This window comes from Mobula hypostoma, chromosome 20, assembly GCF_963921235.1.
Source record: "Mobula hypostoma chromosome 20, sMobHyp1.1, whole genome shotgun sequence".
Classification (NCBI taxonomy): domain Eukaryota; kingdom Metazoa; phylum Chordata; class Chondrichthyes; order Myliobatiformes; family Myliobatidae; genus Mobula; species Mobula hypostoma.
In genome coordinates this window covers 51,299,430-51,326,585 of record NC_086116.1, presented here as the reverse complement: position 1 = coordinate 51,326,585, position 27,156 = coordinate 51,299,430, and the positions used below count along the sequence as shown (strand labels likewise).

The window sequence follows — 27,156 nt, the reverse complement described above, 5'->3', positions numbered from 1 at the left end:
AAAATACAAAGGCCATCACTGAACAATCTCCTGTAACATAGATGAATCCAGTAACATAGCCCCCAAACCAAGATATGTTATACACACAATTCCCCTAAGATTACTTCCAACCTGCAAGTCACATCCATTGATCTGAATACATATCTCCAGGGAGGCATTTCTGAATTCAAGCTTGCAACATTCCCATTTTCTCATTGCCTGACCTATATATTTCCCACATTTTCTGTTGTTATCCCAGATATTACATCGTAAAACACATCCCATGCCCTTCCTGCAGATTCCAGCCTGTGTTTTGCACCAATAAGTTGTTTTATATAAACAAATCACATCCGCTCAATTACATTCGGGGTCTATCTTCTGTCAGCTATCCAGTTAATGTGAAACACACAAAATGTACTGAGGCATTATACCTGTGACACCTCCCTCCAGTCCTGGGCCGTAGGCAGATACCAAGCCAGGGTCCCCAGTCTGCCCCGGCTCTCCCACTCGGATCCTGAAGGGGCTGCCTGGGATATGGCAGGAGTTGAACTTGACATCGATTGAGTGGACGCCGTTTTCACGTGGTATGAAGCGGATTGCCAAATTATCTGAGAACAGAAATAGTCTGGCGTTATCCCCAGGAACTGTATTGTCTTGTAAAGACCCGTCTCGTGCTCCAAGGCATAGTGATGGCAAAACAGTGTGGTATAGCCTGGATTATACAATCAGCAGCCATTTGCACCTTGTTATTGTTGCTTTAATTCACATCCCGGCAAGGGTGACTGTCACCAAGGACTTTGGAGGGAGAGGGAAGGTGTCCACTGCAAGGCTCTTGCCAGCAGGAGCAACACCAAGCCCTCAGCGTGTCCCCCCCCCCCGCTTGCTTCCCTCCCCCCAGTGAAAAAAAATACAGCACCTATTGGAGTGATAGCCAAATCAGGAAAAAAGGCAAGAGTTTAGTAACAACAATAAAGTCCAACCACTCCCCACCTACCAACAAGGCTGGGTGACAAGTGGAGAGACAACACTTCACTCTCCCATCCCGTTAATACTCCTGTCATTCCGATGCCAAGCTCCTGCTCAAAGCCTTCAATATTCCATTTCACTCTGCCTGCTCCCTGGACTAACATCCAACAGTACTGAAGTAGTTCTGATCTGGGAAGATCAGGAGATTGCAATTGGTAGAATACATGTTGAAAAGATTAGTGGTGGAAATTAGAGTTGGGGAGGGGCCAAGCTATAGGGGGTTGTAAAATGAGGTCAGTTTCTAAAGGCAGAGCTGTTAAGCCAGGAAGTGATGTGGGTTAACAAGGCTAGAGGTGACCCATATAAGAGGACAATGGTAGTATTTTGGAAGGTAGAATGAGGAAGGTGGCCAGTTCAGTAGAACTGAGTTATCAGGTCTGTCTGTTGCACTACATTGTAGCTATTATAAAAACTCATGAGCCAATAAACCATTCATTCAGAACCTGCTGGATAATCTGTAAAAAAATGTTTTAAAAATATCATACTACAAAAGGCATGGATAGGGGAATCAGATGCAGCTGTGTAGTTCACCTGTAGAGCAGAATTGGGTAATGTTTAAAGAGGTGTTGTTGACAAATAAGATTGAAAGTTTTTCCTCTGGGGGGCAGATACAGTTTCAGTTTCTAGTGTCGTTGTCATGGTCACTGAAGGATTGGGGAGCAGATTGCCAGTACACTGCAGCTGATCCCTCACTCAATCTTCCTGCTACCAGTAGGTGGCAGCGAGAGAGTGAAGCACCAGAACAGCAGGAGGAGAAGACAGCTCTGCACAAGTTAAATGACCTTGCATTGTCCTTCCAGAAGTTTGAGTTACTGAAGGCTACAGGGGCCTGGATCTCATGTTACAACTTTAAGCCTCAGGCAGCTGCTGTGCGAGAGGCCATGGCACATGGTGTGGGAATAATTGCTTATTCTGGGTCAGATCGATATCACCCACAGCCACATACACCACATCCAGCTGTGCTGGCTCCCACCTCCCCCGTCAGATCCACACCCTCCTGCCCTGCCTCTCCCGCATACCTTGTTCTTGTTAAAGTCTGGGACACAGACAACCCTCCATTTCCTCCTCCCTTTTGGAGATGGGCAAGAACAAAATCGCAGTCTTCGAATGCCCCACCAGAACATTACCATGAAATCAGTTAACAAAATTCACTACTGTTCATCATTGCTACTGTGTTAACTGTTGTGTGGTCGGATAGAGGGCAAGAGAAAGAACTAGCGGGGGGGGGTAGGGTGCAAGAGGACCTCCACCCCCTCCAAACCCCACACCAGCATTCTGTACATCCCAGTCACTTACCGCTGTCCAGCTCTGACATGTAACACTCCTCGACAGCCCCAGAGGGGGTCCGAACTTTTGCGTCGATCACTCCTCTTGCTCCGTTCAGCTGGACTGCAAATGAGGCTTGTTGGTTGACCTTTAACCCCGATTCCTGGACACATTAAATAGATGACAAACTCTGAAAAACTGTTCCAAGGCTCAGCGGTCAGTACTTCACAGATTAGAGTGTGAAGGGCTTCTATACCGTTCCATCAAAACAAATGTGCCACAAGACGAAATCACAAGATATAGGAGCAGGATTAGGCCATTAAGCTCCGCCATTTCATCATGACTGATCCATTTTCCCCCTCAGCCCCAGTCTCCTGCCTTCTCCCCATATCCCTTCAAGCCCTGACCAATCAAGAATCCATCAACCTCTGCCTTAAATATGCATAAAGACTTGGCCTCCACAGCCGCCTGCGGCAACAAATTCCACAGATTCACCACTCTCTGGCTAAAGGAATTCCTCCTCATCGTTTAGACAGAAGGAAGCTGCATCTGCAGGCGTCTCAACCATCTCGCCATGGCTGGGTATTCAACTTGTGAACATAGAAAAGGTCATTTAAAATTGAGGCGTATAGGAATTTCATCTCACATGGGTGGTGATGTCGAGAGGCAGCGGCTCTGCTAGCTACACAATACTGAATAGCAGGGCAAGCTTTGACTGGACACGTGGCCCACAACTGTTCCCATTTTCTTTATTTTTACACATCAGCCATCCACGTCGTTGGATTAGGGTGTATATTTGCTCTTTGTTGTATTTTCCTTGTAGTTTAACTTTACTGTACTAGTTTGTATAATCACCTATATACATGTAACTGTTCCGTGAATTTTTTAGCAATTATGGTACAGCTGCGTCTATACCTTTCTAGAAGCTTCTTAGTTTTCTGTAGGTGTCTTGGCACTTGACTCTGGCTATTTTAAAGGTTAAATGTATCACTGGGATTTTGCTATCTCTGGTCTGAGTACCTTTGTCTTTTCCTTTTTCTTTCTTTGCTCATTCTTTATTCTTCTAACACATATTTAAACAGCCATAAGCAACATGTTTTATGCCTCATTCCTAACTGCTGAAGAACCTTTGGATTGCAAGATCATCGGAATCGATCAGTGTCCTCTCAGAGCTCAACAATTCTGTCTCTAGCATAATACAGGCTCCTTTGTGCCAACAGAATCGGCTGCTATTCAACTTCTGTAAAACTCATTCTTTATGAAGCCATTTCAGGAGATTCAAACCACCCCTTTCAGTGCTGTTCACTTCCCTGCAGCTTCTCAACCCCCAACGTTCCGAACCTCTGCCACACCCCTCTGTGAAACACAGCCACGTTCAGTACCCGCCCCCTACACACCTGGAGACTGGTAACGGTGAGTCTGCGGGCAGCGTCCGAGGGTGAAGCAATCGGAACGATAAATGGGGAGTCTGGGATATGCTCATCATTGAACTTGATGGATACCTCATAGTCACCTGGGAAAAGAAGGGAAGTTCAACTCAAGTATTGATACACAAGGGTAAAAAGGGGAAGACAAACTATCCCATCCAGTTTACTAACCAGGTTCCTGTACAATGTAGGAAACACCACATGAGCCGTCCTTGCGATCTTCAAATGAGATCTCTGCTTTGCTTGGACCTTCCACAGCAATGGAAAGACCACCAGCTCCAGCCTCACGGGTCCAGATACTGAATTCAGCTGAAGATGGGAGAAAGAGCTATGAGTGACTATGGGAGGAGTAGGCACATAATACTCTCTACATTCCTTAGCAAATCTACAACCCATTTTGTTCTTGCCATGACCAGTCTCTCTCCATACCCCATCCCTGGACTAAACTAATATTCCTCTCTTCCCCCACCAAGATTAGCCCCGTTCCTGCCCTTCCCAAAATTGCAGCTATTCTGTACACATTTGCCTTTTCGTTAATTAGCAGAGACTCACCAGGCACTGCAGCAATACCACGTTCCAAACCAGAACCCCCGGCTCGAACCTTGTGCGATCCTCCCTCACCCAGCGGCCCCACTGTGAACTGGAAGGGACTGCCAGGAACATGTTGGCCTCGGTACTTAACGTTGACGGTATGAGAGCCCATCTCTTGTGGTATGAACCGCACACTGTAAGTGCTGTCCTCCCCCTCAATAATTTCTGCATCAGCCATCTTCCCAGAGGGGCTGGTGACCTGTGCTGTCATCTCCTTAGCTCCAACTTCCACTGCAAAGAACAACAAAAGTTAGAATTACTTTTAATCACATAGCAGTACCACCCCATAAATATTGGTCCATCACTTCCTCGTCTTGTTTAAATGCAGTCAGATGCACACCTTCACCTCTTGGGATACTGGCAAAGGTGCCCAGGCTTTCACGGCCCATGAACTCTCCAAAGACGTTGTGGAAAGGGTCCCCTCCAACTTGTGTAGATTCCTCCACTCTAACTTCTCTCTTAGTTTCCCCACCACGCGTTTTACTGATCTCAGTCCGTTCCGTACGTGTGTAGGTGTGGCTGCTGCGTGTGAAGGTCCTGGTCAGACGCTCCTGTGCAGACACCATCTGGAACCAGTTTCCTAAAAGAAAAAAGGGAGAGGAAGAAAGACAGACCCAATGAGAAAAATTTTAGGTGACGTGGGGGGGAATGCAATGTTGTCTATTTCAGCAAAATACGAAATAACAGCCTATCTAAATGGAGTGAGGCAACGGAGCTGTGATGGCGATATGCTTTCAAGGCAATATACCCATCCCTGCTCACATTTCTTTAACTCAAGTGTAGATACATATCCTTCTCCCTTACAGCCATCCTCTCCATTCAAATCAATGTGCAGATACCCTTCTCCCTTACAGCTATTCCTCTCCCTTCAAATCAATGTGCTTCACTTTATCTGTGCCAGGTATAGTTTAGCTCAGGAACAGTATGTAGACTTTGATACAACACTGAGAAATGCACAAGTTAATACCATTCTTGAGAAGTCCAACATGGATATTTAATCAGGAAATTCCCAGCCAGTTGTGTAGAAACGTTGGATTTCTGCACACTTAGATGCAAATACCATTCTCCACAAGATTCAAGCCTTTATTCTGAAACAGATTTGGCTCACAATTTTAGAAATAGTTGTCATTGTCTCAAAGGACTTAGCCATTTAGGACTGAACTAGGAAGACATCTCTTCATTTAAAAGGATGGCGAATGTATGGAATTGTCCACCCTAAAGAGTTGCAGAGGCTCAATCCTTGATTTTATTCAAAACAGAACTTATTGATTTTGGAAGAAGCAAGGGACGGAGCAAAAAAAAAGGCAGAAGATCGAATTGAACGACAGAGTAGTTGCAAGAGAGCACATAACCTATCCCCGCCCCTTTTCTGAATAGTCAAAAGTGAACACAGATAGATGGTGATACTCATGAACACCAAGGACAGATGAGCAGATCACTGTTACAAATAAGTACTTCACACTCACTGGGCACAAAATAAATAATCCACTTCTAAATGCCCAGGTCTTGTTGAACAAAGACATGGGTAAATTGCATTATCTGATTCATCCACCCAATGGCATCAAAAGAAAAATCTAAAAGCCAGAAGAATGATTTTTGAAAGTTCTTTTTCCTACAGGCCCCAAGGTCTTCCAGACCCAGCTACTTCAGTTCTTGACCCACAGATTTCTATAAAAGAAGAACATATCTAAAGGTAGAAGCCATATGCAATTGCTTGACAAACCCTTCAGCTATTTCCATAAATGGTACTTAAGTCAAAATGTCTAAATTCTGGAGTTGCCTCAAATGAGTCAGACCCAGCAAGGTTTTCCCACTGTCATCCATGACCGGGCACATTTGCAAGGATCCCATTTTAAAAACAGTGTCCATTTGCAAAAGACAATGAATGATGTGCATAGATGATTGTAAAGAAAACCGATCAGAAAAATAAATTTCTGATCAGAAAGTTACTCTTCTCTACAATAAGTGAAACTTTTCCTAGACCCAGGGGTTGAAAGTACCTGGAATCTTCAGATTCAGGTCACAGGTGCTACCCACAGTTGCTATGGAGGGTGCCTGTCGTCTTCTTGTGATACTCTCTTTAATTCTTCCTTCACCAGTCATCTTCACAGTGAAAGGACTTCCTGCAACAGAAATCACATGGTAATTAGTCGCAAGCTAAATGCAACCCACTATGTCATTCAGTCACTGAGCAACTTGCCGGGTAGGAGAAAACAAAATAAATAGGGTCACAGCATCAGCCCCTTCTGCAATCTACTTTTGTTCAATTTCATTGCCATGGCCTGCCGTTGCAAATGAGCCCTCATTTTCCGGTTACTTACCTGGCACATGCCGGTCAGCAAATTTAATGTTGATAATGTAGTTGCCTGGCTCAGTTGGGCAGTACGTGACTTTGCAAGTTCCGTCCTCCTGATCCTCACAGTTGATGTCAACTTTGCTGGGACCTTCAATGGACAGACCGAGCCCTCCGTAACCTGTGAATAGGTGCAAACAGTGTAACAAGAACAAAAGGATGCCATACTCCAAAGTTAAATACAATACCTCGTTCAGACTTACTAATGTAATAATATTCATCACATGCTAAAGTCATTCAGTTAATCATTCTGAACACCAGCTACAACATCTCGAAAGGACAATTCTTCTACTCAAGTCACCTCAGGATTGCAGATTTCTTACAATTTGCACTCAAGGTCTGAGTGAACTGCCGAAAGACAGTTCGCAAACAAAATAAATTTTCCTGCAGCAAATACAGTTCCTGAATGAAAAAAGGAGCCTCAAGTAACTGGGTCATTATTGAAACAGTCTTCAATGGAACCAGCTCTTACCTGCACCTCTTGTATCCACGATGAATTCTGACACCTCAAATGTTCGACCCTCCACCAGGCCTTTCCCAGAAACCTTCACTTTGGAGGCATCCCCAATCTCAGAGGCCCCCACCATGATCTTGAAGGGGCTGTTTGTGACATGACGGTTATTTTTCTTCACACTCACCACGTGCTCTCCCACCTCCTTCGGGGTGAACGAAATACCTGTTAAACAGGAGAAAATTGGGAATGAAGTCACTGGATGGCAAGAGCACCCAATTATAGAGGCTCCTCAACAACCAAACACTTGGAAGGCTGCTTTCAACCAACCTCCCCATCCCCACTTCTGAGAGGGGAAAAAAACCACCCACCACCATGGAGGTGATAATCCTCCCGAATTGTACGCCTTCCAATTGTCAGACTAATATTCTATACAAAGTGAGAGAGGCAGGACCTTTGTCCACAGTCACTGTTGGTGTTTACCTTTACCAGAAATGCTATCCTAATCCCAGACATCCAAAAGGTTCCCATCTTAAAAATTACTAACTTAAGGAATTTCAAATCCTCAGTTATTTCTCACATACAATCTGAAATCTAATGTTTGATCTTGAGCTGTAATTGATCCTTTTGTCTATCTTGCTTGTACCTTAATAAATAAAACTCTTCAAATTGCATTGTTGGATTTCGGGGGACCGAGAAGCACACGCAGTATCTCTGTGCTATTTGTAATGAAAAGGTATCGTAGGAGATCGTTCATTTTGAAACTTACTACTGCATTCATTTGGATAAGGGCAGACCTCATGCTCTATTTCATTCCCTTAAAGCCACTATTCAAAAAAGAAAATCCAGGGATCTCAGACTTGGAAAGTTTTAATTGAATCCCAGCTTTTATTTATTTATTTTTGGAAGACTCTGGAATGTCAGAAAATGAAAAATGCTCCCTGATCTCACTCCTAGTGGACCAACTCCAAGTTTAAGTTTACATTACATTTGTTCTGCAAAGATCAAGTAACTGGAGCCTGTAAAACTATTTTAACTAATAGAGCATGGTTTATACAGTTCTTCTACTCTTTACACTGATATGACACAGACTTGTCCAGTTAATTTCAAGTTTCATATTGGTGTCACTGTGCCAAATCTCCAAACTATTATTCTAGATATGTAGCACCCAAAACTGAACCCATATTTTCTCAGATAGATTCTTCTTCAATAAAAACAAAGAAACATGTCCTCCCTTTGGTAGATGTCTAACCACTGCCTAGTGTCTATTAAAGATGCCCAATCATCTTCTAGCTGTGCCCTCCGTTCATGTCCAGGTCTTACCAATGTGCCTGTTTGGCAGCCTCTTTAGCAAGCAGGGCTCCTCATTCCCCGATGGGGCTTTGATGCTGGCATTCAGCAGACTGAGGTCTGTCTCTGTAATCTTCAGTGAGACTTCGGTTGATGTGCCAACATTGAGTTGAGAAGTCCTCATCGAGTCATCACCTGCACAAAACAGTTTCATCAATACATTTGCTTCTCAAAAGACAAATATTCCCAGAACCCTTGCAATTACTTCTCCCATCTTCAATCAAGGTGGCCATTGGACTGGTCGGAGGACAGCTATTAAAGTGGTTTATGCGAGTGCAACCTTCATGGCTGCCCTATGGCATCTGCACACACAGTGCATTGTTAACCCTTCCCTTTTGCTAATAGACCATTCCAAAGTTGATAACTGCAGCACAGAGTAGATACAGATCTCTCAGCCTGGACTGCACGTGCTGCAGAAGGCTCTCGGTGCTGCTCTTCCTGCCAGTGGGTGCTCTGCTCATTTTATTTTCACCAAGTAACTTGAGAACCAACCCCATCTTTCTGGATCTGGTTGAGTGGCTGTGCTTTCTGATTAATGACCAAGCTCTGAACAGAATGAAACTAGCACCAGCCCAAGTTACAATGCTAGTTTCTGCTAAATCCTACAATATTTGTAAAGGCATCTTACCAAGAGCACGGAGATTCTTTAGGGATGTTAGTTGAAAAAGAAAATAGTAATGGACTACAAGAGAGCAAAGTTACCTGTGATCTTGGCTGTGAAGGGACTCCCAGCAATGTGCTTATCATCAAATCGAACAATAATATTGTAATCTCCGGGGGCAGTGGGCAGGTATGACACCGTGCAAGTCCCATCCTTGTTGTCTTTACATGTGATTTCAGCTTTAGAGGGACCTTCCACAGCAAGGGACAGGCCACCTATGGAATGAAATAAGACTGTCTTGGCTACCTGCTGTACCAATGAACTGTAAACTTTCCCCACCACTTATCTCACCACCCCCTCCATTTTCATTCCATTACTGTCCAACCCTTCCCACTTATCAAGGAAGGTCACTTCCAGTCCCTCCATGTCTTCATTAGTTTTGTTCCCCTCCCCTCACCCACCTCAAATCCAGAACATTATATTGTTTTCCCAATTAAAAAATTATTTTCACACCAACACTTCTAGATATGTAGATCCCACACTTTCCTGATGAAGGGTCTCACACCTGAAACATTAATCGTCCTTCTTTCCACAGGTGCCACCGGTTTTTCCAGCACTTTGATTTTAATCCCGCACTAACTGGCTCACGAGCAATGCTTTAGACTTCTCTTTCCCTCACCTAACACACACACACACCTCACATTGTATAGGAACAGTCCCATTAATACCTGCTACTACCTGCAGAAATTCAGTGTTGGCCCACACGTACCTTCTCCTGCATCCTTGGTGACAATGGTGAACGTTGCAGGCTTGTTCACCATCCCATGGCTCAGACCAGGTCCAAATGCAGTCACATGACCACTGTTAATGGCATCCACATAGAACTGCAATGGGCTACCTATAGCGTTAGAGAAGTAGAGGTCAGAAAGGGTGATAACCCCCCCCCCCCAGGATGCTGCAATTAGGAAGAGACAATCAATTTGGTGTTTGGTTCAGTATCTCCTTCATGGTATTAAGTTTAGAAATGGGACTCCCTCTAAGTATGCTGGAATGCTATGGGTTAGTCCCCATCCTGGATGTTGGTAGCAGGGCCAACATGATGTTACATAATCAGATGGAGTACTGCAATGGGGGACATACATGGTGCTGTAGCACCACCAAGATCATTCGGGTAACTTGTGGCTGCTCTTTCACATAATTATAGTCCCATCAGAACAAGATGGCAAGGCGAGTACTGGTAGAGTAATCACTGGCCACCCAGGAACAAACAGCTTCAGTTAGAGTCAGTAGCCAGTTCACAGTGTCAATATGCCGACAGGTCACACACCGAAGTTTGGCCACATACCTGGGATATGATTCCCATCATACTTGATGTCCATCTCATGCAGACCCTTCTCGATGGGAGCGTATTTTACTGTGACAGTCCCATCCTTGTTGTCAGTTATGTGTGGGCGGCCAGTTTTACCAGATGGCATCCGGACTTCACCTGAGACACAAGGAATATTTCAGAACAAGGAGGAGGAGATTGCTAGCTTACAGAAGCAGTAAAAACTTGAGAAATTCGCTGACATAGTAGGAACAAAAGTCTAGTTAATTTAACAGCTGTCATGGGGAAAATGCTAATAGTTATTATTAAGAAATGTTATTAAAAAGGTGGCAATTATAAAAACAAGGTCATTCAATAAAGTCAACATGGTTGTGAAAGAGAATCCCGTTTGACTCAAATCATCTTCTCAATTTTGGTGAGGCATCAGAAGTTCACGTCTCATTCAGGAAACCTGGGCCACAAGCCAATAAATCTCTGCACCACCCTAGTTTTCAGGTGATATTTTAAAGTTCTCACTCTATCTTCTTGAGTGAACACAAGTCCCCAATGTATCTGAATGGCGGAGCTCTCCACACAAGGTTGTTTAAAAAAAAAAGACTTACAAACAGAAATGTGTTCACCCTTCCAAAGCTCTCCCTGGCAATGAAGGACATGGTCCCTTCTCTCAAAACAGAGATGAGGGAAAGGTTGGGGTGACTGTTCACCCTCCTTAACTCATATCACTAGAGTCCAGGAATTCAGCCTTTTCACTCCTAAGTGAACAACAACATACAGCCTTGGGGCGCTACTGGCCACAACACGCATTATCACTCTGACTGCGTGAAACATCCTTGACAAGGATTGCAAGATTTTCTAGCTTACCTGTGATTTCTCCCTTCTGGACAGTGAAGGGAATGACCAGGTTGAATGGGCGAAGACCATGTTCCATTACATCGGTAGGGACAACAGACTCTTCAGTGGCCTGTGGAGTAAAACCATAACTAGAGCTTATAGACCAGAAAGTAAGAACACAATAACAAGACAGAGAAAGTGAAAAGGAAAGACAGAGTAAGCAGAAAGTTTAACAGGCTACTATCAGGAAGTATGGAACGCTGTGATCTGGGTTAATGCCTGGACTATTTCAGAGCGACGGTCTATAAAAGAATGATTGGGTTCAGCTTCAAAATGGGGCTAGATCAGGAACACGAGGAAAGGGAGATGAAAGCAGCAAACTGCACTGGGATCCAGTAGTTTGGAGATTACAGTTCTGGGATTGGCTAAACTCTTACACAGGAGAACATGGACAACACCGATTAGGATCCTCTGAAACAAGGCATGGGACTGGCTGAATTTCCAGCTCCATATGCCCACCGACTGATCTCACCCACTCTCTCCAACCAACACAGCTGGTAGGAGTCACTCATGTCTTACAGCCACAGAGTCATGTGACTGAGATCCAACTTCTGGAACAAGGACATTCTCCTTGGCTGGAGCTTGAAGCAAAGAAGAAAGTAGCCCTGGGGCAGATGGGACATCACGGCATATCAACAAATGGTCCTCCATTTCAGTCCCACCCCTTCTCATCCTGGTTTCTGGAGACCAAGTCTAAAGACTCTGGTGCTGACTGGCCACCTCAGTGTAGGCAGTGTGTTTCTCTGGGGAATTCAAACCGATCCTTGTAATTACACTATGGATTTACTCGATACTTAAGGTGGTCAAACAGAGCATACTCTGTCCCATTGATAAATCTGTACAATACCTTCCCCTGGAGTTGTTTAAAAGCCAATAAAGCAACTCAGATTTGAGCCAGGTATAAAAGATAGAAGCTGATGGAGGTGCACAGACCTCTCTGGATCAAATTAAGTTGCAGGTGCAGAAAAGCATCTCTCCCTTTCATATGAATGGTACATTTTTGTGTTTTTAATCAAATGATCTCTGATGAGTATCCTGATCATATACAGCTTGCCAAATAGGGAAACTCACCAACAACGTGACCGAACTTCATTCAGATAATTGTCCCAAATGTTCACAGCAGAGAGGAAATATGTAGAGATTTACTTGATTTAATAAGCTTCATAATAAAGAGGAAGAGAACCAGCCACAGAAAAAAAAATAAACATCAGACATGACCATTACTGGAGTGAAGAGATAAGACGTACTCCAGTCTGCAGCTAGAAACTAGAAGATTCAAGAGAAAGGAAGTGACGGGCAGATCAAGAGCGTGAAAACAAGCCAGACTATATTAAAAAAAAACAATGAACTGACTAATAAGAGGAAAGAGTAAAATATTAGAAATAAGATGGTGGGGACAGAGAGGAAGGATAGAATGGAAGTCCTGCTTGAAGAGAATAGTTGGTGGTTGAATCTTATACCCAGTGTAGTGGATAGCCAGCACGGCAAGGCACGTAGGGCTGGTGTAGCTGCAGGGTATCACAGGGCTCCTCAATGATAGGGATGGCATCGCAAGCCTATGATTGGAGCAAGCTAGAAGTTAAACAAGTCCAACACATTTCCCAAAACTTGTATCTGAAAAAAAAAATCATCTAAAGAGCACCAGTGTTGGGGTTAGGGGGAAACATAGCAGCAATGAAACAAACCAAGAGCTATGACTTAGGGAAATCAATTGTGGCTCCGTAAGCCAGCATTCTTCAAAATTATTCCTTCCATTTTGATGTTCAGGTGACATGTCCATTTTGTAATGGTCTGGGGTGTTCTCAGCAGAGGATGGTGTGAGAGAAACACCCATTCAGCTGGACCTAAATAAACACTGAGGCACAGAGATCCATACAAGGACAGAGGCCACACGCTACAGATAACTTGTTCTCCACTCATTCCAGCTTTTCTTCACCCGCCATGCATCTAGGGTTTTCTACTTTCAGTTTTAAACTCTGCATTCCACACATGGAATCTAGGTGTTGAGATTGCTGCTTCATAGCCTGTAACACCGATTGAATTTAAAGGATCTGGTATTGAATGGGTCCCAAATCACTGAGCTACGGCCGATGGAACGTACGCCCATCATCTTGGAAGGACCAGAACACACAACAGTATGCTACTTTACAGCTAAACAGAGACTGGTCAGACCCGAGCAGCAATACCGAATTCAGTTCTGGATGCACCGCCCAAGAAAAGAAAAGCTTATATATTGGTTTGGAGCAGAAGTCCAAAGAAAAGTTGAATTCACTGAAATATAGGCGATTAAGGGGTTATTATTAGAGGTGTTCAAGTTAGTTAAAGAATTTGATTTGGTGGATGACGAGAAACTATTTCACCTGATGGCAAAGTTCAGGACAAAGGGACACTAAATTGAGAAAAGAATCCTCCTCCTACCCCTCTTCTCATACATAGCCAATCTTTGAGTTCAAACTCCTTTTCACACCTACAGCAGAGCTCTACTCATCTGGGCCTCTGCTCAAGCGATATCCCCATTTTAGACCCTTAAGCCAAAGAATTCAAAGGCTTTACACAACAAACTCCTCCCTTGGATCAGACGTTAGTCACAATGTCTTTTCACTGAACTGCTGTTGCAATATAAAACAGTGACAATAAACCTGATACTTATTACAATGGTGATCTTAAAAGGTACATCACATTGTAGAAAGATGACAGAAGTTAGTTAGAATATGGTTGCAGGATCCACTAAAGAGCTGTTGAAAACGTTCCCCATCACAGATAGTTCCAATTGCCCTTTAATTCCCCTTCAAATTTATATTCAATTCTACAATGCTAGTATAATTTGCTTTTTAAATAGTTGAAGCAGATTCATAACACCACACTGCAATAAAACTTTCATTTTTCCTTGGAATCTTTGCCTCATGCCTTGGTATCTGACTGTTCTGATTCTCAACTATCCAGCCAGTGGGAAGTTTTCCCTCATTTCTCATATATCCAAGATATTCAGAACTTCTACCAAACTATCTTTTAACTTTTTCTGCCCAGAAAATACAATTGAGTTTTTCTAATATTTCCATATATCTGAAGTCCCTCAACCTTGGTACCATTCTCTTGTAAATCCTGTGCAAGGTTTTTAAACCAACGTTCCTAAAAGGTTTGAAATTAGCTACCACAATCATTAGGTCCCAATTTCTTTTTCTAAAATGAAAAGGTTTAGTGTAATATCTTTTCTTTAATACTTGCTGCCTGTACCTATAAATAGAGCTCTCTGAAATTCAATTGGTCCCCAAATTTATTCTGCTTCCAAATAGCATTTGCAGACACAGCCACGTGCACTTCTGGACCAATTTTCAATTTCTACGATGGATAATATCACGTCACTTCATGCTTACATTTAATCATGAGGTTAATGGATGCTAATATAATTGATGCTATTTGGTTGGCTTTACTTACCACCACATGGAATGGGCTGTTCGGGACGAGTTCTCCGCCAAAGCGGATGGTAATGACATATTTGCCTGGTTCTGGTGCCGTGTAATAAATGTCAAATGTTCCATCTTGATTTTCGACCACATCAACATCCAGCTCAGCTCCATCAGGGGTCGACACCTTGCACGTGACCTTCCCTTTGCCAGCTGCCTTGGCATCCACGGTTATGACCGTCTCCTGGCCAATCTGGATAGTTGGACCAAGTCCGGCCCCTGGAAATGGATTGGGTGCGACAGTTAATGGAGGGTGCCACTCAGCCCAAGTTCTACACGCGGTGACAAGTTACCGACATGTTGCTTTTGTGGGGCGGGACTCCATCACCGGTTAGGACCCACAGAGTTGGCAGTGAGCATTAGAACAGCCTGCAGACCAGGTTGAGATAGACAGCGGCACCAGGAGCAGTCCATCTCCCAACACAACACATTCAGTAAAACTAGAAGGTACTCAGTGAAGGGCAGTGGAGCAGGATTAGAGAGGTGGCGTTGAGTAGTCGTGGTATGGACAGGACTGGCCTGGTAGATAGTCAAACTGAAACAAATCTTTGAGGCTTGGTCATATTTGTCTTGTCACCTCAACCAAAACAACAGCAGGGCCACAGTGATCCCTGGTTCTGGGGACAAAAGAAAAAATGTGAGCTGGGGTTCAGAGTCCAGCTACGATGTTCCATTAACTCTGATTAGATAGGGGGAAAAAAGTAAATCAGCCAGGGCTCTTGCTGCAGATGACTGACTGGTGAGGTGAGTGCTGGGGTTTGGAAGTTCCTGGTTTACAGTGGCTGAAGAACTGAGTTTGAGTTTGGAGGATGTTCACTCACCTAGTCCATGGCCGCCGATGGACACTGTGGGGGGAGAGCAGCCGGTTAGAAACTGTCACCCAGAAACTCAGAACACAGATTAATCGACGTTAGCAAGAAACACAAAGACACGCAGGAGAGGTTGAAATAAATCCCTGGATTCTTGTGGCATCAGTTCATGCAGCTGCTGGGGCACGGGCTGGCACCCACATCTCGCAGGGTCCCCCCCCCAAAAAAAAAACTGCTCACACAAATGAGCAAAGTTACTCCATGGTTGGGACCCTCAATCCTTAGCCATCCCCAATCAAATTCCAAAATTTCAATTGGTCAGAAAATAGTAGACAAACATGTGAGATCCAGCAGGTGATATCCCCAGGGATCTGTATCCCAAACCATTGACAGGAGCTTGGTTAGGCCTTGATAATGGTGGCAACCTCATGCCTTTACAGTCCCAGAGTGATTACAGTCCTTATTGGCAATGAAATCCCTGGGGCGTAATGAGAACAGGAGCATCTGGTGAACCCATACCACGCCACCCCACCAAATTCAGTCCCAGGACTTCCTGCCTCTGCACCAACCCCTAGCCCACATCTCTAAAGGCCAAGTCTGAGGTCTCCAGGGATCCACCTTCACCTCCTCTCTCAAATTTCCACACAGTCGCTGTAGCCAGTTGCAGGATCAGAGTCTCGTTCCCAGCCTGCAGCCGCTTGGGGGAAGCTGGCCATTTATTTACTTCAACTTCTCCCTGCTCAAACAATTAGATGGACAGAACCGCTGACTGTACCTGTTACCAGACACTTGCTGGCATCTCCAGATGGAATGGCGTGGATTCGATATGGCGAATAGGGGATTTCATCTCCTCCATATTTGATAGTAATGGTGTAGTGCCCAGTCATATCAGGGACATAAGACACTGTGTATGTTCCATCTCCATTATCACGGATGTTAGCTTTCTTTGGTTTGCCTTCTGGGTCCTAAAAGGACAATCAATATTACCGATATCAAACTGTAGAGGACTGGGGCCTCAGCCCTCTCCCACCAAGGCTTTACATACACTGCCCACACTCACACCCACACACACCCCACCAGCAAGAGCAAACTTCATCTCTACATATGAGCAACAGATTTCAGGGGATAAATATTCGATCTGAGTGCTTATTATTCTATAGTTCTTTTGGTTGGCGCACAGACAGAAGATCACAAGCTGAAGCTTCCACTAAACACTCTCTCATAAACACAAGAGATTCTGCAGATGCTGAAAATCCAGAGGAACAAACAAAATGCTGGAGGAAGTTCACAGGTCCGGCAGCATCTATAAAGAGGAATGAACGGTCAAAGTTTTAGGTCGAGACCCTTCATCAGGATTGAATATTCCCTCAAGTATTTGTTCAGAAAGTGCAGGTTGTACCAAAGTTCAGGAATGCAGCCACATTCCATTTCACTTCAGATTTGTCAAGGATCAGGAACAACAGAGCCATACAAACAGCCTGGAAGAGGGGGAAGGTCACTGGAGATTTGTGCTGGTCCAAGCCACAAGCTGCTTTCAGAAATGATCAAAGCCTGGAACAAAGCAATGTCATCTGTACATCAATTAACGGAAGTTCATATCAGTCAATGCCTCGTTGGAAACAATTGTGCACAGAATGCAAGCTTCCTGGCCCTTGGTCATACCGCATGTTCACCTAGACGTTACAAGATATTCCCCAGACTTACAATGATCTGGACGGTGAGCAGTCCTTCACCAGCATCCCTGGCATCGATAGTGAACTCGACAGGGAGGCTAGCTGGCACTCCAGAGGCGTTCAGCCCTGGCCCGCTTGCTCGCACCTTGCTGGCATCGTGAGTTGGCAGAACCTTGATCTTGAAAGGACTGGGAGGGGAACAAAAATGAACACAAATTAATTGCCTCCTGGGAAAGTGGCTTTTAATATCGAAAGCCAGCATGGCTCCCTTTCATTACAGGGGAAAATAGCAGAGAGATGAAAAGAATTGTGCAGATGATATGGTATACTTAGGCTTCAGGAAAACATCTTTGATTAAGTACTATTTAAACTTTTTGGAATATTAACTCTTGTGGGCTAATGCAGTAGCAGCCCTAATGTAAGCAGTTCGAAAGTACATATACATTTACTGAGATTTGTTTTCTCGTAGGCATACTCAATAAGTTCAAGAACCAATGAAAGACCACACCCAAAAGGATGACAAACATGCAAACAATCAAAAAGACAACACACTGTGCAAATACAAAAGAAGAAATAAATAATAAATAATAGAGAACATGAGATGAAGCAGTCCTTGAAAGCGAGTCCATAGGTTGTGGGAACATCTTAATGATGGGTCAACTGAAATTATCCCCACTAGTTCAAAAGCCTGACGGTTAAGGGGTAATCACTGTTCCTGAACCTGGCGGTGAGAGTCCTGAGGCTCCTGTACCTTCTTCCTGATGGCAGCAGCAAGAAGACAGCATGTCCTGGGTGGTGGAAGTCCTTGATGATGGATGCGGCTTTCCTGCGACAGCGCTCCATGGTGGGGAGGATGTTACTCGTGACAGGCTGGGCCGTATCCACTTCTTTTTGTAGGATTTTCCATTCAAGGCTATTGGTGTTACCATGATACAACCTCTAATCCCCCTTGGAGGCCTGGATCATGAACTTCCAACTTCCTCCTCTTGAATTCAATAGTCAGCTCCTTGGTCTTGCTGACACTGAGTAACAGGATATTGTTGTGTCACTCAGCTAGATTTTTAATCTCCCTCCTATATGCTGATTTGTTCGTCACCACCTTTGATTCGGTCTATGACAGTGATGTCATCTGAAAAGTTAAATATGGCATTGGAGCTGTGCTTAGCCACACAGTCATAAGTATAAAGTGAGTAGAGCAGGGAGACAAGCACACAAACTTGTACTGAAGTTGTGGAGATGTTGTTGCCAATCTGAATGGACCGGGGTCTGCAAGTGAGGAAGTCAAGGATCCAATTGCACAAGGAGGTATTGAGGCCAAGGTCTGGAAGCTTATTGATTAGTTTTGAGGGGATGATAGTATTGAATGCCAAGCTGTAGTCAAATAAAGAGCATTCTGATGTATCCATCTTTGCCATCCAGATGCTCCGGGGTTGAGTGAAGAGTCAATGAAATTGACCTGCTATGCCGGTAGACAAATTGGAGCAGATCCAAGTTGCTTCTCAGGCAGGAGTTGATATGTTTTATCACCAACCTCTCTAAACACTTCACAGTGGATGTAAGTGTTACTAGGTGATAGTCACTGAGGCAGGTTACCACATTCTCCTTAGGCACTGGTATAATTGAAGCCTGCCTGCATGGGTACCTCAGACTGCCGAACCAGGAGTTCCTTTGCCCTTTTTGATATATTAATGTAGGAAATGCAAAGTTGTGATGGTACATCGACAGGAGCAATAATAAACAAAAAGTTACTTCATGAAAATACAGAAGCAAGCATCTGGGTCCAAATTCACATATCACAGTACCAACCCCAATTGAGACCATGAAAATAATTGAAGCACAGGAGTACCGTAAATTCCTAGAGATGGAGAGAATTGAAAACGGTTACTAAATTTGTGTAGGGCCGATCTTGAGAATTGCCCTTCTGTTCTGCATGGAGAAGGAGCAAACAAAAAAAAAGTTACAAGCCAATAATAAATTGCAAGGTCATATCTTGTAGGAAAGATTCAAGGGCTGGAATTCAAAATAAAAAACAGTCTAGATTAAGGTTAAGGAGAAGAAGAAAAAATCTTATTAGATTACACAACCAAATTTCAGAACTGCAACTCAATGTGCATTCAAAGTTCAAAGTAAATTTATTACCAAAGTACATATACATCACCATACCCAACCCTGAGATTCACTACATTTAGTTCATGGAGAAGAAATCTCTACCATGGATGTATTAATGTTTATGGAAAGGACTTCACAGGGGAAGTTGAATACAGGACCTGAAGTACAAAAAACACCAATGAATCCAAATGAAAGTTTTTTCCCCAGACAAGATTTAGTGTGGAACCTAGTACAAGCAGAACATATACACACAAGTAATTGTGACAAAGAATAGGAAGGATATGTCACTAGGGTTTAATGGGGGGGAAGGAGGATGGATTGTAGTTTGTCTGGAGCACAAGATGGTTTCAATAACTTTTCTTTGATCTAAATACAACACCATTCCAAAGTTTTCAGATGACACAGGTTAAGAAATAAAATATTACAAAATAGCCAAGTGAAATGGTCAAAGATATGGCATATCAAATATAATGCCAACATATCAAGTGCTTTGAATTTCAGAATGATTCAACGCAAATGGATGACATCTGGTCAATTGAGCCATTGGTAGCAACGGCATGGCTACAATTAATCCCACTTCCTTGCTCTTTCCCCAATACCCTACACATTCCCCACCTTCAAATACCTATTCAGCCCCCTTTTTAAAAAAGGCATTATTGAATCTACTTCAGAGCAGTCCTGATCACAAATTCCTGCAAATAAATTTTATTTCCTCTGGCTCTACATTCATTATCTAAATCTGCATTGTGCACTCTATTAAAACCCTTCAAAATCTGGACACCCCTTAAACTTTTCCAGATTCTCCAGTAATGTGGAGAGAAACAATAGCTGATGCTTACCTGCGTGGAACCTCCTGGTCTGCATATTTAACAGAGACAGTGAAGGGGCCGTCTGTGGTTGGGGTGTAATGAACAGTGTGCGTTCCATCTCCCTTATCAATGACTTTCGTTGGCTCCGATACACCTGGACAGTACAAAGAGGGTCATAACGACAGCCATTTCCACTTCCTTCAATTGTCCCTCTCAGAACCAGTTCTCTATTCCTACCCATCCCCCACCACCACCCAAACACTGAGCAATACTGTCTCCATAGCAAACACCTATTCCTTCCCAGAAAAAAAATACCCCTCCCAGAACAGATATCCTAGCCCCTTCTATTCAGAAACTTGCTCCACATCCACCCAAACTGCACAGCCTCCCTCAAAATACATCCCCAAATCTTTAGGTTTTCCAGTACAAGCTGGAAAGCACGAAGCCAAGACTTACCTGTGGGCCGGAGGACCAGCACTTCGAGTGGTGCGAGCCCAGCTTTGCTGCAGTCGACCGTAAACGTCTGAGGTACAAGTGCCCGCACGCCGGTGCCCAACCCAGGGCCCATGCACTTCACTTTGCTTGGATCGACCAACTCCTTCACGGGCACACGGAAAGGACTTCCTATCGACATAAAACATAAAAGGTGTCACCCAGCGTCCTGGACTTCCCCGGCAATTCACGTGCCATTGAACCCCCAAGCCTGGCAGCGAAAGGAGGAGGGATAGATATGGGGCTCGCAACCCCATCCCATAAAAACCCAGAGCTACAGAAACACCAACAGAAGCTCCAATGACCACACCCTGGAAAAAGAAGGAACATCGAATATGGGCTACACTAGGATCAGTTTGCAAGATTGGGCCGGGAGGGAGGACTCTGGCAAGCTGCTGTCCGCAGGCCTTGTCCCCGTACGGGTGATGGACTAAGAAGAAGAAACAGCCTAATGGACACATGGTTCTATGGAATTCAGATACACAACCCTAGGATATTGTTTTATACCAACAACTTCAATTACACTGTAAACCAGCAGTTTAAGCTTGCCGTGCCTGTCAATTGATTCAAGACAAGTCTGTCCTAAATGGAGAAAACAGGTTGGGTACAAGTTATAGTCTCCAGAACTTAGAATAATTAACTTTGAAGATATCAGGCACAAAAGGAAGGGACAAGGCACTCTTCCGCCTGATTGGAGAGCCAATTATTGGCGTCAACTCGATATATCGAGGCAATTGCTCTGCGCGAGACCACAAGACATGGGTCAGTATTTCACAGGAACCAACCTTCCCTCTATTGCCTGTCTAACTACTCACTGCCTCAGCAAAGCAGCCAGCATAATCAAAAACCCCACCCACCCTGGACAATTTTCTTTCACTCCTCTCTATCGGGCAGAAAATATAAAAGCCTGAAGGCAGGCTTCACCATGCCCAAGGACTGCTTCTATCCCACTGTTATCAAACTCCTGTACAGACAGACCGCTTGTATGAAAAGGTGTCATACAAGCATTATGATCCTGCACTTTAACATTCACCTGCACTGCATGCTTTTGGTAGCTCTCACACTTTATTTTACATGGTTTTCTTTTACCTTATTCTAGATCAATGCACTGTGTAATGATCTGATCTTTATAAACCGTATGGAAGCCTTTCACTGTATCTTTGTACATGTGACAACAATAAACTAATACAAGATGGCAGCCATTTGGAATGGCGACAGGGAGGTTTTCATTCCCTCCCCAGAAGAAATGCAGAACTTTGAAATCTTCTGCTTGCAAAAGGCTGTGGATACAAATCCAGATAGATTTGTAGCAGACCTTAATGGGTCTTTGGACACCAATAGGAATCTGGCATTTGGGAATAAAGCAGGAAAATGGAATAGAGTAGATTATGGACAATCAGCAATTAACTCATTATACATTGGAAAAGTTGGGAAGGGCCACACGGCCAAACTCTCTCTGGTTAGCAGCATCCTTGTAAATAGGAGAAATGATTTTGCTGCAGGGAGAGAGACAGAGACTACGAGGGGATCATCTCAAAGCCTCGTCCCTCACCGCTCTGAGACTCTGCTCACAAGACATCAGCCGAACCGGTTCTGTGTCAGTAAGACGAGGAAAGTTAGTGGTTAGCTGGGCTGAGCTCACCTGGAATGGGGTGCCCCCCAAAGGTTATGTTGACATCGTAGTCTCCAGGAGTGAAGGGGATATACTCAACGCTGCAGCTGCCGTCCTTGTTGTCCTTACAGGACATTTTCGCCTCAGATGGGCCCTCAATAGCTAGTCCCAGGCCTCCAGTGCCTGCACCCCTGGGGGAGGAAAGAGGGAGAGAGAGACACAGAATGTGTCAGGCCAGAATCAGTATTTGCTGCAGTTTACACAAGACGTCACGTCTAAAGCCAATCAACTGTGTTTTGTTTCCATCTACCCGCTCACCCGCCACCCATCCACACTGCTGGAGACCTCCGATCAAAGCCAGGGCTCAGTGACTGGAGGCAAGGGAAAGGCATAAAGGAACATTCACCAGATTTATCCTTCTGGTAACTCAGTGGTTAGAGAAGAGTCTGCATGGACTGAGGAAGAGGTCAAAACGAGTGATCCAGTGTACACCTAATCATCACTCACTGTTCAAGGCTGCAGCTCACCTGGTTTCCACTGTGAACCGGTTAGGTTTGTTGACTAGACCTCCTTCCAGGCCTGGCCCATATGCCCGGACACGGCTGGGGTCACAGCCCTCAGTGACTCCAACCCTGAACGGACTCTTGGGGATTGGGACATCATCGTACAGCACTTCAATCATGTGCATTCCTGAAAGAGTCAGCAACATGGAAAGTTAAACTATAAAAGCACGGATCAGCAACAGCAGGCTGACAGCAAAATACATCCTATCTCAAAACTGCCATAAACAGATACTTTTCCTTGTAACAAGCAACATTTATTTTAAGTTTCATTTTTGTTTCTTTGATGATTCAGCAGCAAGAGGTATTCGCAAACAAAGGTGGCACTTTATACATATTAAAATTATATCATAAGAGACAAGATAATACTTATCCACGCCACACAATATACTGCCAGAGGGAACCACTTGACCAACAGCCTTTCCAATCTTTATCTCTCCCGATGTCCTTATCTTTATCTCTAGCTCTTAGCACTTGTTGTGACCCAGCCTAAGAGAAGATTCCCACTTGCACAAAGAGATTGCTGCTTTTTATACTCTTCACGACCCCTTTTTATCTCTCGCAAACTTTAGCCTAGACACGCACAACTTAAAAATAGAGACAGCAGGTGTGTAAGGGGGAAAACATTCTTCCCCGGTATCTAATCTTTACGTTGTGTGTTCAAAATGGAGACAAAACACTGGTCAGTAAGAGAGAAAGCAGGCCAATACCAAATTGCAAGCTGACATCCTTTTATCTTACACATTTTAGCATGAGCAAAGGAGGAAAGCAAGTTAATTTTGATTCCTCCTTTGTTCATGCTTTACAGTTTAAAATCAATCAGAGAGTGGCTTCTTGCTTCACAGCCCAAAGGCACACATTGTATGGGGAACCTTCAGAAACTATCACTGCTCCAACAGAAGCCAAGAGCGCATCAAGGTCAGAGAGAAACGTGAACAAAATAGTGGAAAGAGGACCCACTGCAAGGCATGATTAATCACGTCCGAGGAAAATTGTCTCCAAGTAATTTGTTTAAATATACAGTGTGGAATAGGCTCTTTGAGCGCACTGTGCCAGCAACCCCCAATCACCCCTATTTAACCCTAACCTGATCACCAATTAACCTCCCCGGTTCATCTTCAGACTGGGAGAAGAAACTGAAGCACCCGGAGAAAATACATGCGTTCCACACGAATTGAACTCCAAAACTTATGATGTTCCAAGCTGTAACAGCGTTGTGCTAATCACAATGAGCAGAATCAAATCAGTCAAGCCCATCAAATCTGCGCCACCATTCGATCATGGCTGATTTATTTTCCTTCTCAACTCTATTCTCCTACCTTCTCCCTGTAACCTTTGATGTCCTTACTAATTAAGAACATATCAACCTCCGCTTTAACACGTCCAATGACTTAGCCTCCATAGCTGTCAATTGCAGTGAATTCCACAGATTCAGCTCCTCTGGCTAAGAAATTCCTCCTCATCTCTGTTCAAAAGGGGCATTCTTTTATTCTGAGGGTGTCCCCTACTATATTCTCATTAGCAGAAAAATACTCTCCACATCCACTCTGGATAGGCCTTTAAATATTCAGTAGGTTTCAATGAGATTCCCCTTTCAATCTTCTGAGCTCAAGCGAGTACAAGCCCAGAGTCATCAAACACTTTAAAACCTTAAGGACTTCAAGTTAACAACTTTAAATAGAGGAGACTTATTACTCACCATCTTCATAGGCTGTATATTCCACATGGTAGGTTCCATCACCTTTATCCTTGATAAAACTGTCAGTCATGGCCCCAGAAGGATTAACTATACGAATCTTGACATGGTTCCCACCAGTTTTATTAATAGCTCGACAGTCCACAGTGAACTCCGTAGTGACCTCTCTGAGCACCCCTGAACACAAGTTGGAATGGGATTAGATGTTGATTTACCCGTCACAACAGTGATCCTGTTGCTCTGAATATGTGCACCAAAAGAAGTCCCACAATCAACCCCAGTAGAGATTGTTTTGTTTGATTAATTAGAGGCTCTCTTCTCATTTTTTCAGATATTTACAAATTAGAAACTTTTTAAATACTAAGCTACCCACATTTCCATATCCTTTTGATATCACGGAAAATTTTTAGGTTTAAATCCTTATCAGAAGGATTTTTTTAAAGTAGCAATCATTTATGATTTGATTATGAAAATAAATTCAGGTATTATCTGATAAAAGAGGAAAGGGAACTTCAACTTCATTTACCTACAGAAAAATGGGGAAAAAATTTTCAGTTAGTTAACATGTCCTCTTTATGTGCTAAACATACATTGATACAATTTAAGTGGTACAAGGGGCTCATATGTCTAAAGATAAATTAGCTCGTTTTTATTCTCATATAAGCCCTATTTGTGATAGATGTCATTCTGAAGTTGCTTCCTTGACTCGTATGTTCCGGTCTTGCCCTTTTTTTAGATAATTATTGGAAAGATATCTTTGATATTATTTCTACAGCTTTGTGTATTGATATACAACCTCACCCCATTACTGCAATTTTTGGGTTACCAATGATGGAAGGTGGTTAGTTATCCCCTTCAGCCTGCCGGATGATTGCAGTCCTCACATTAATGACGAGCAGATCTATCTTATTGAATTGGTCAATCCTCCTACTACATTTCAATGGTTTTCTCAAACTATATCTTGCTTAAATTTAGAGATAATCAGAAGTGGCACCTCTGATCCTTCGGTTAAATTTGAAGAAACTTGGAGACCATTTATTCAATATTTTCATATGATGTAATTTGACCTTTTTCAAATCCTTTTTTTTAAAAACCTAAACATATACAGATAGAGGAGTGGAGTTAACGACATCAATGATTATACCCAATGTAATATGTTAGCCCGACTTTGTTTTAGTTTAGTTTAGTTTAGTCTTGCTTAGCTTAATTTAGTTGTGTTGTTTTTCCTTTTCCAGTTTGGGTTTTTTTTTTTAGTTTTTTTTCCAATTATCTTTTACCATGTTCAATTATATTTAGAGTTGGGGTGATCTAATATACTTGTATTATCAGCAATTTATATTTGCAAATGTTAGCTACTAATAATGTAATCCCATTCTCTGTTTATCATTGTATCATTGTTATGTTTATAATTTCAAAAATTAATAAAAAGACTTGAGAAGTTAGAGGCTCTCCCACAGACAGGTCAGCGCCCCACCAGAAGATTGTCATTTCCCAGGCAGCTCCCCACCCCGACTCTCCCTGCAGAGATACCACCTCCTCAACAAGTTCACTAACGTTCCTCCTGCCTTGTTGACACCGCCCCCGGCCCCCGCCACCTCCACCACCCACCAGAGCTGGAGTTTTGGAAATTACACTAAAAGCAGCTCTGAAAATGATTTAATTGCATGGTTGTTCCATCATGGTGGATGCGAGATCCGGCTCTCCCAATGGGAGCTGTGACAATGGGTGCTCATATAGACGGTTCCCTTACCACGAGGTTCTATTCCTGGTCCGAACACCTTCACCGCCGCTGTATCAATCGCTGGATCGACCCTGACGCGAGCTGGGAATTTGGGCACTGCATGCCCGCCATATTTGATGGTGATGGTGTACATGCCGTGGAACGCCGGGATGTAGGTGATGGTATAGGTCCCGTCGCTGTTGTTCTGAATGTGGACCTCGGCCTTGACGCCAGTCTCCGAGATGATCTCAATAGTCAGATCAGCCTCCCCGGCCTTGGAGCAATCCACAGTGAACGTTCCAGCCTCGCCAACCTTGCCGCGCTCCAGCCCCGGCCCACTGGCCGTGACCTTGCTTGGGTCAAAGACCGGTTTGATGTCCGCCTTGAAGGGGGACCCTGGGATATGGGCCTCGGCAAACAGGATGTTGACTGTATATTCACCTGGCTCCGTTGGCAGGTAGGAGACAGAGCAGGAGCCGTCCCCATTGTCCTGGCACTCAATTTTAGCTTCACACGGACCTTCCACAGTCAACCCAAGACCACCAGTGCCAGCACCCTTGGTGTCAATGGCAAAGGGAGCTGGTTTCCCAACCACACCTCCCTTCAGACCTGGCCCATAGGCACGAACCTGAAATGCAACCAAAGTTCCTCATTATTGCCTACAAAGTCACATAACCATGTGGCTCAGAGCAAACGTCAAACTGCAATTGCAGCTGAATGCCCAGGCTGTGTAGATGGAAGTCATAACACAAGAAAACTATTTCATAGCACAACAAGTTCCTACAAAATTATTATTATGTTTTTGTGACGTGGGCAGGGAATGAATAACGGATAGATCCACTCTCCGGGGAGGGAAGGCAGAGTAGCTGTACCTACAGAAAAAGAGTGTTATTATTTCCACATTACAATGAATAGAAAATACTAGTGTCAACCAAACTGATAATCTGGAG

At 43.8% G+C, this 27,156-nt stretch overlaps 1 protein-coding gene across 7 annotated transcripts in view; it reads right to left on the bottom strand.

The window, feature by feature from the left end:
- The window catches only part of flncb (filamin C, gamma b (actin binding protein 280)), a 67,065-nt gene that overhangs the window by 4,344 nt on the left and 35,565 nt on the right, over positions 1–27,156 (bottom strand). For 2 of the 7 annotated variants that reach the window (XM_063072917.1, XM_063072920.1), the window contains 25 exons: positions 26,237–26,834; positions 24,490–24,663; positions 22,758–22,920; positions 22,261–22,421; positions 20,583–20,750; positions 20,157–20,280; positions 17,240–17,396; positions 16,311–16,500; positions 15,548–15,571; positions 14,698–14,945; positions 12,723–12,818; positions 11,233–11,332; positions 10,390–10,530; positions 9,814–9,942; positions 9,146–9,319; positions 8,417–8,578; positions 7,115–7,318; positions 6,611–6,763; positions 6,290–6,412; positions 4,630–4,869; positions 4,251–4,520; positions 3,870–4,007; positions 3,669–3,784; positions 2,302–2,434; positions 411–587 (listed from right to left, as the gene is read on the bottom strand). In XM_063072917.1, the coding sequence (XP_062928987.1) occupies positions 411–587; positions 2,302–2,434; positions 3,669–3,784; positions 3,870–4,007; positions 4,251–4,520; positions 4,630–4,869; positions 6,290–6,412; positions 6,611–6,763; positions 7,115–7,318; positions 8,417–8,578; positions 9,146–9,319; positions 9,814–9,942; positions 10,390–10,530; positions 11,233–11,332; positions 12,723–12,818; positions 14,698–14,945; positions 15,548–15,571; positions 16,311–16,500; positions 17,240–17,396; positions 20,157–20,280; positions 20,583–20,750; positions 22,261–22,421; positions 22,758–22,920; positions 24,490–24,663; positions 26,237–26,834 (4,363 nt within the window). The remainder of the gene's footprint in view (positions 1–410; positions 588–2,301; positions 2,435–3,668; positions 3,785–3,869; positions 4,008–4,250; positions 4,521–4,629; positions 4,870–6,289; positions 6,413–6,610; positions 6,764–7,114; positions 7,319–8,416; positions 8,579–9,145; positions 9,320–9,813; positions 9,943–10,389; positions 10,531–11,232; positions 11,333–12,722; positions 12,819–14,697; positions 14,946–15,547; positions 15,572–16,310; positions 16,501–17,239; positions 17,397–20,156; positions 20,281–20,582; positions 20,751–22,260; positions 22,422–22,757; positions 22,921–24,489; positions 24,664–26,236; positions 26,835–27,156) is intronic. The other 5 variants (XM_063072918.1, XM_063072922.1, XM_063072919.1 and 2 more) reach the window with 3 other exon arrangements.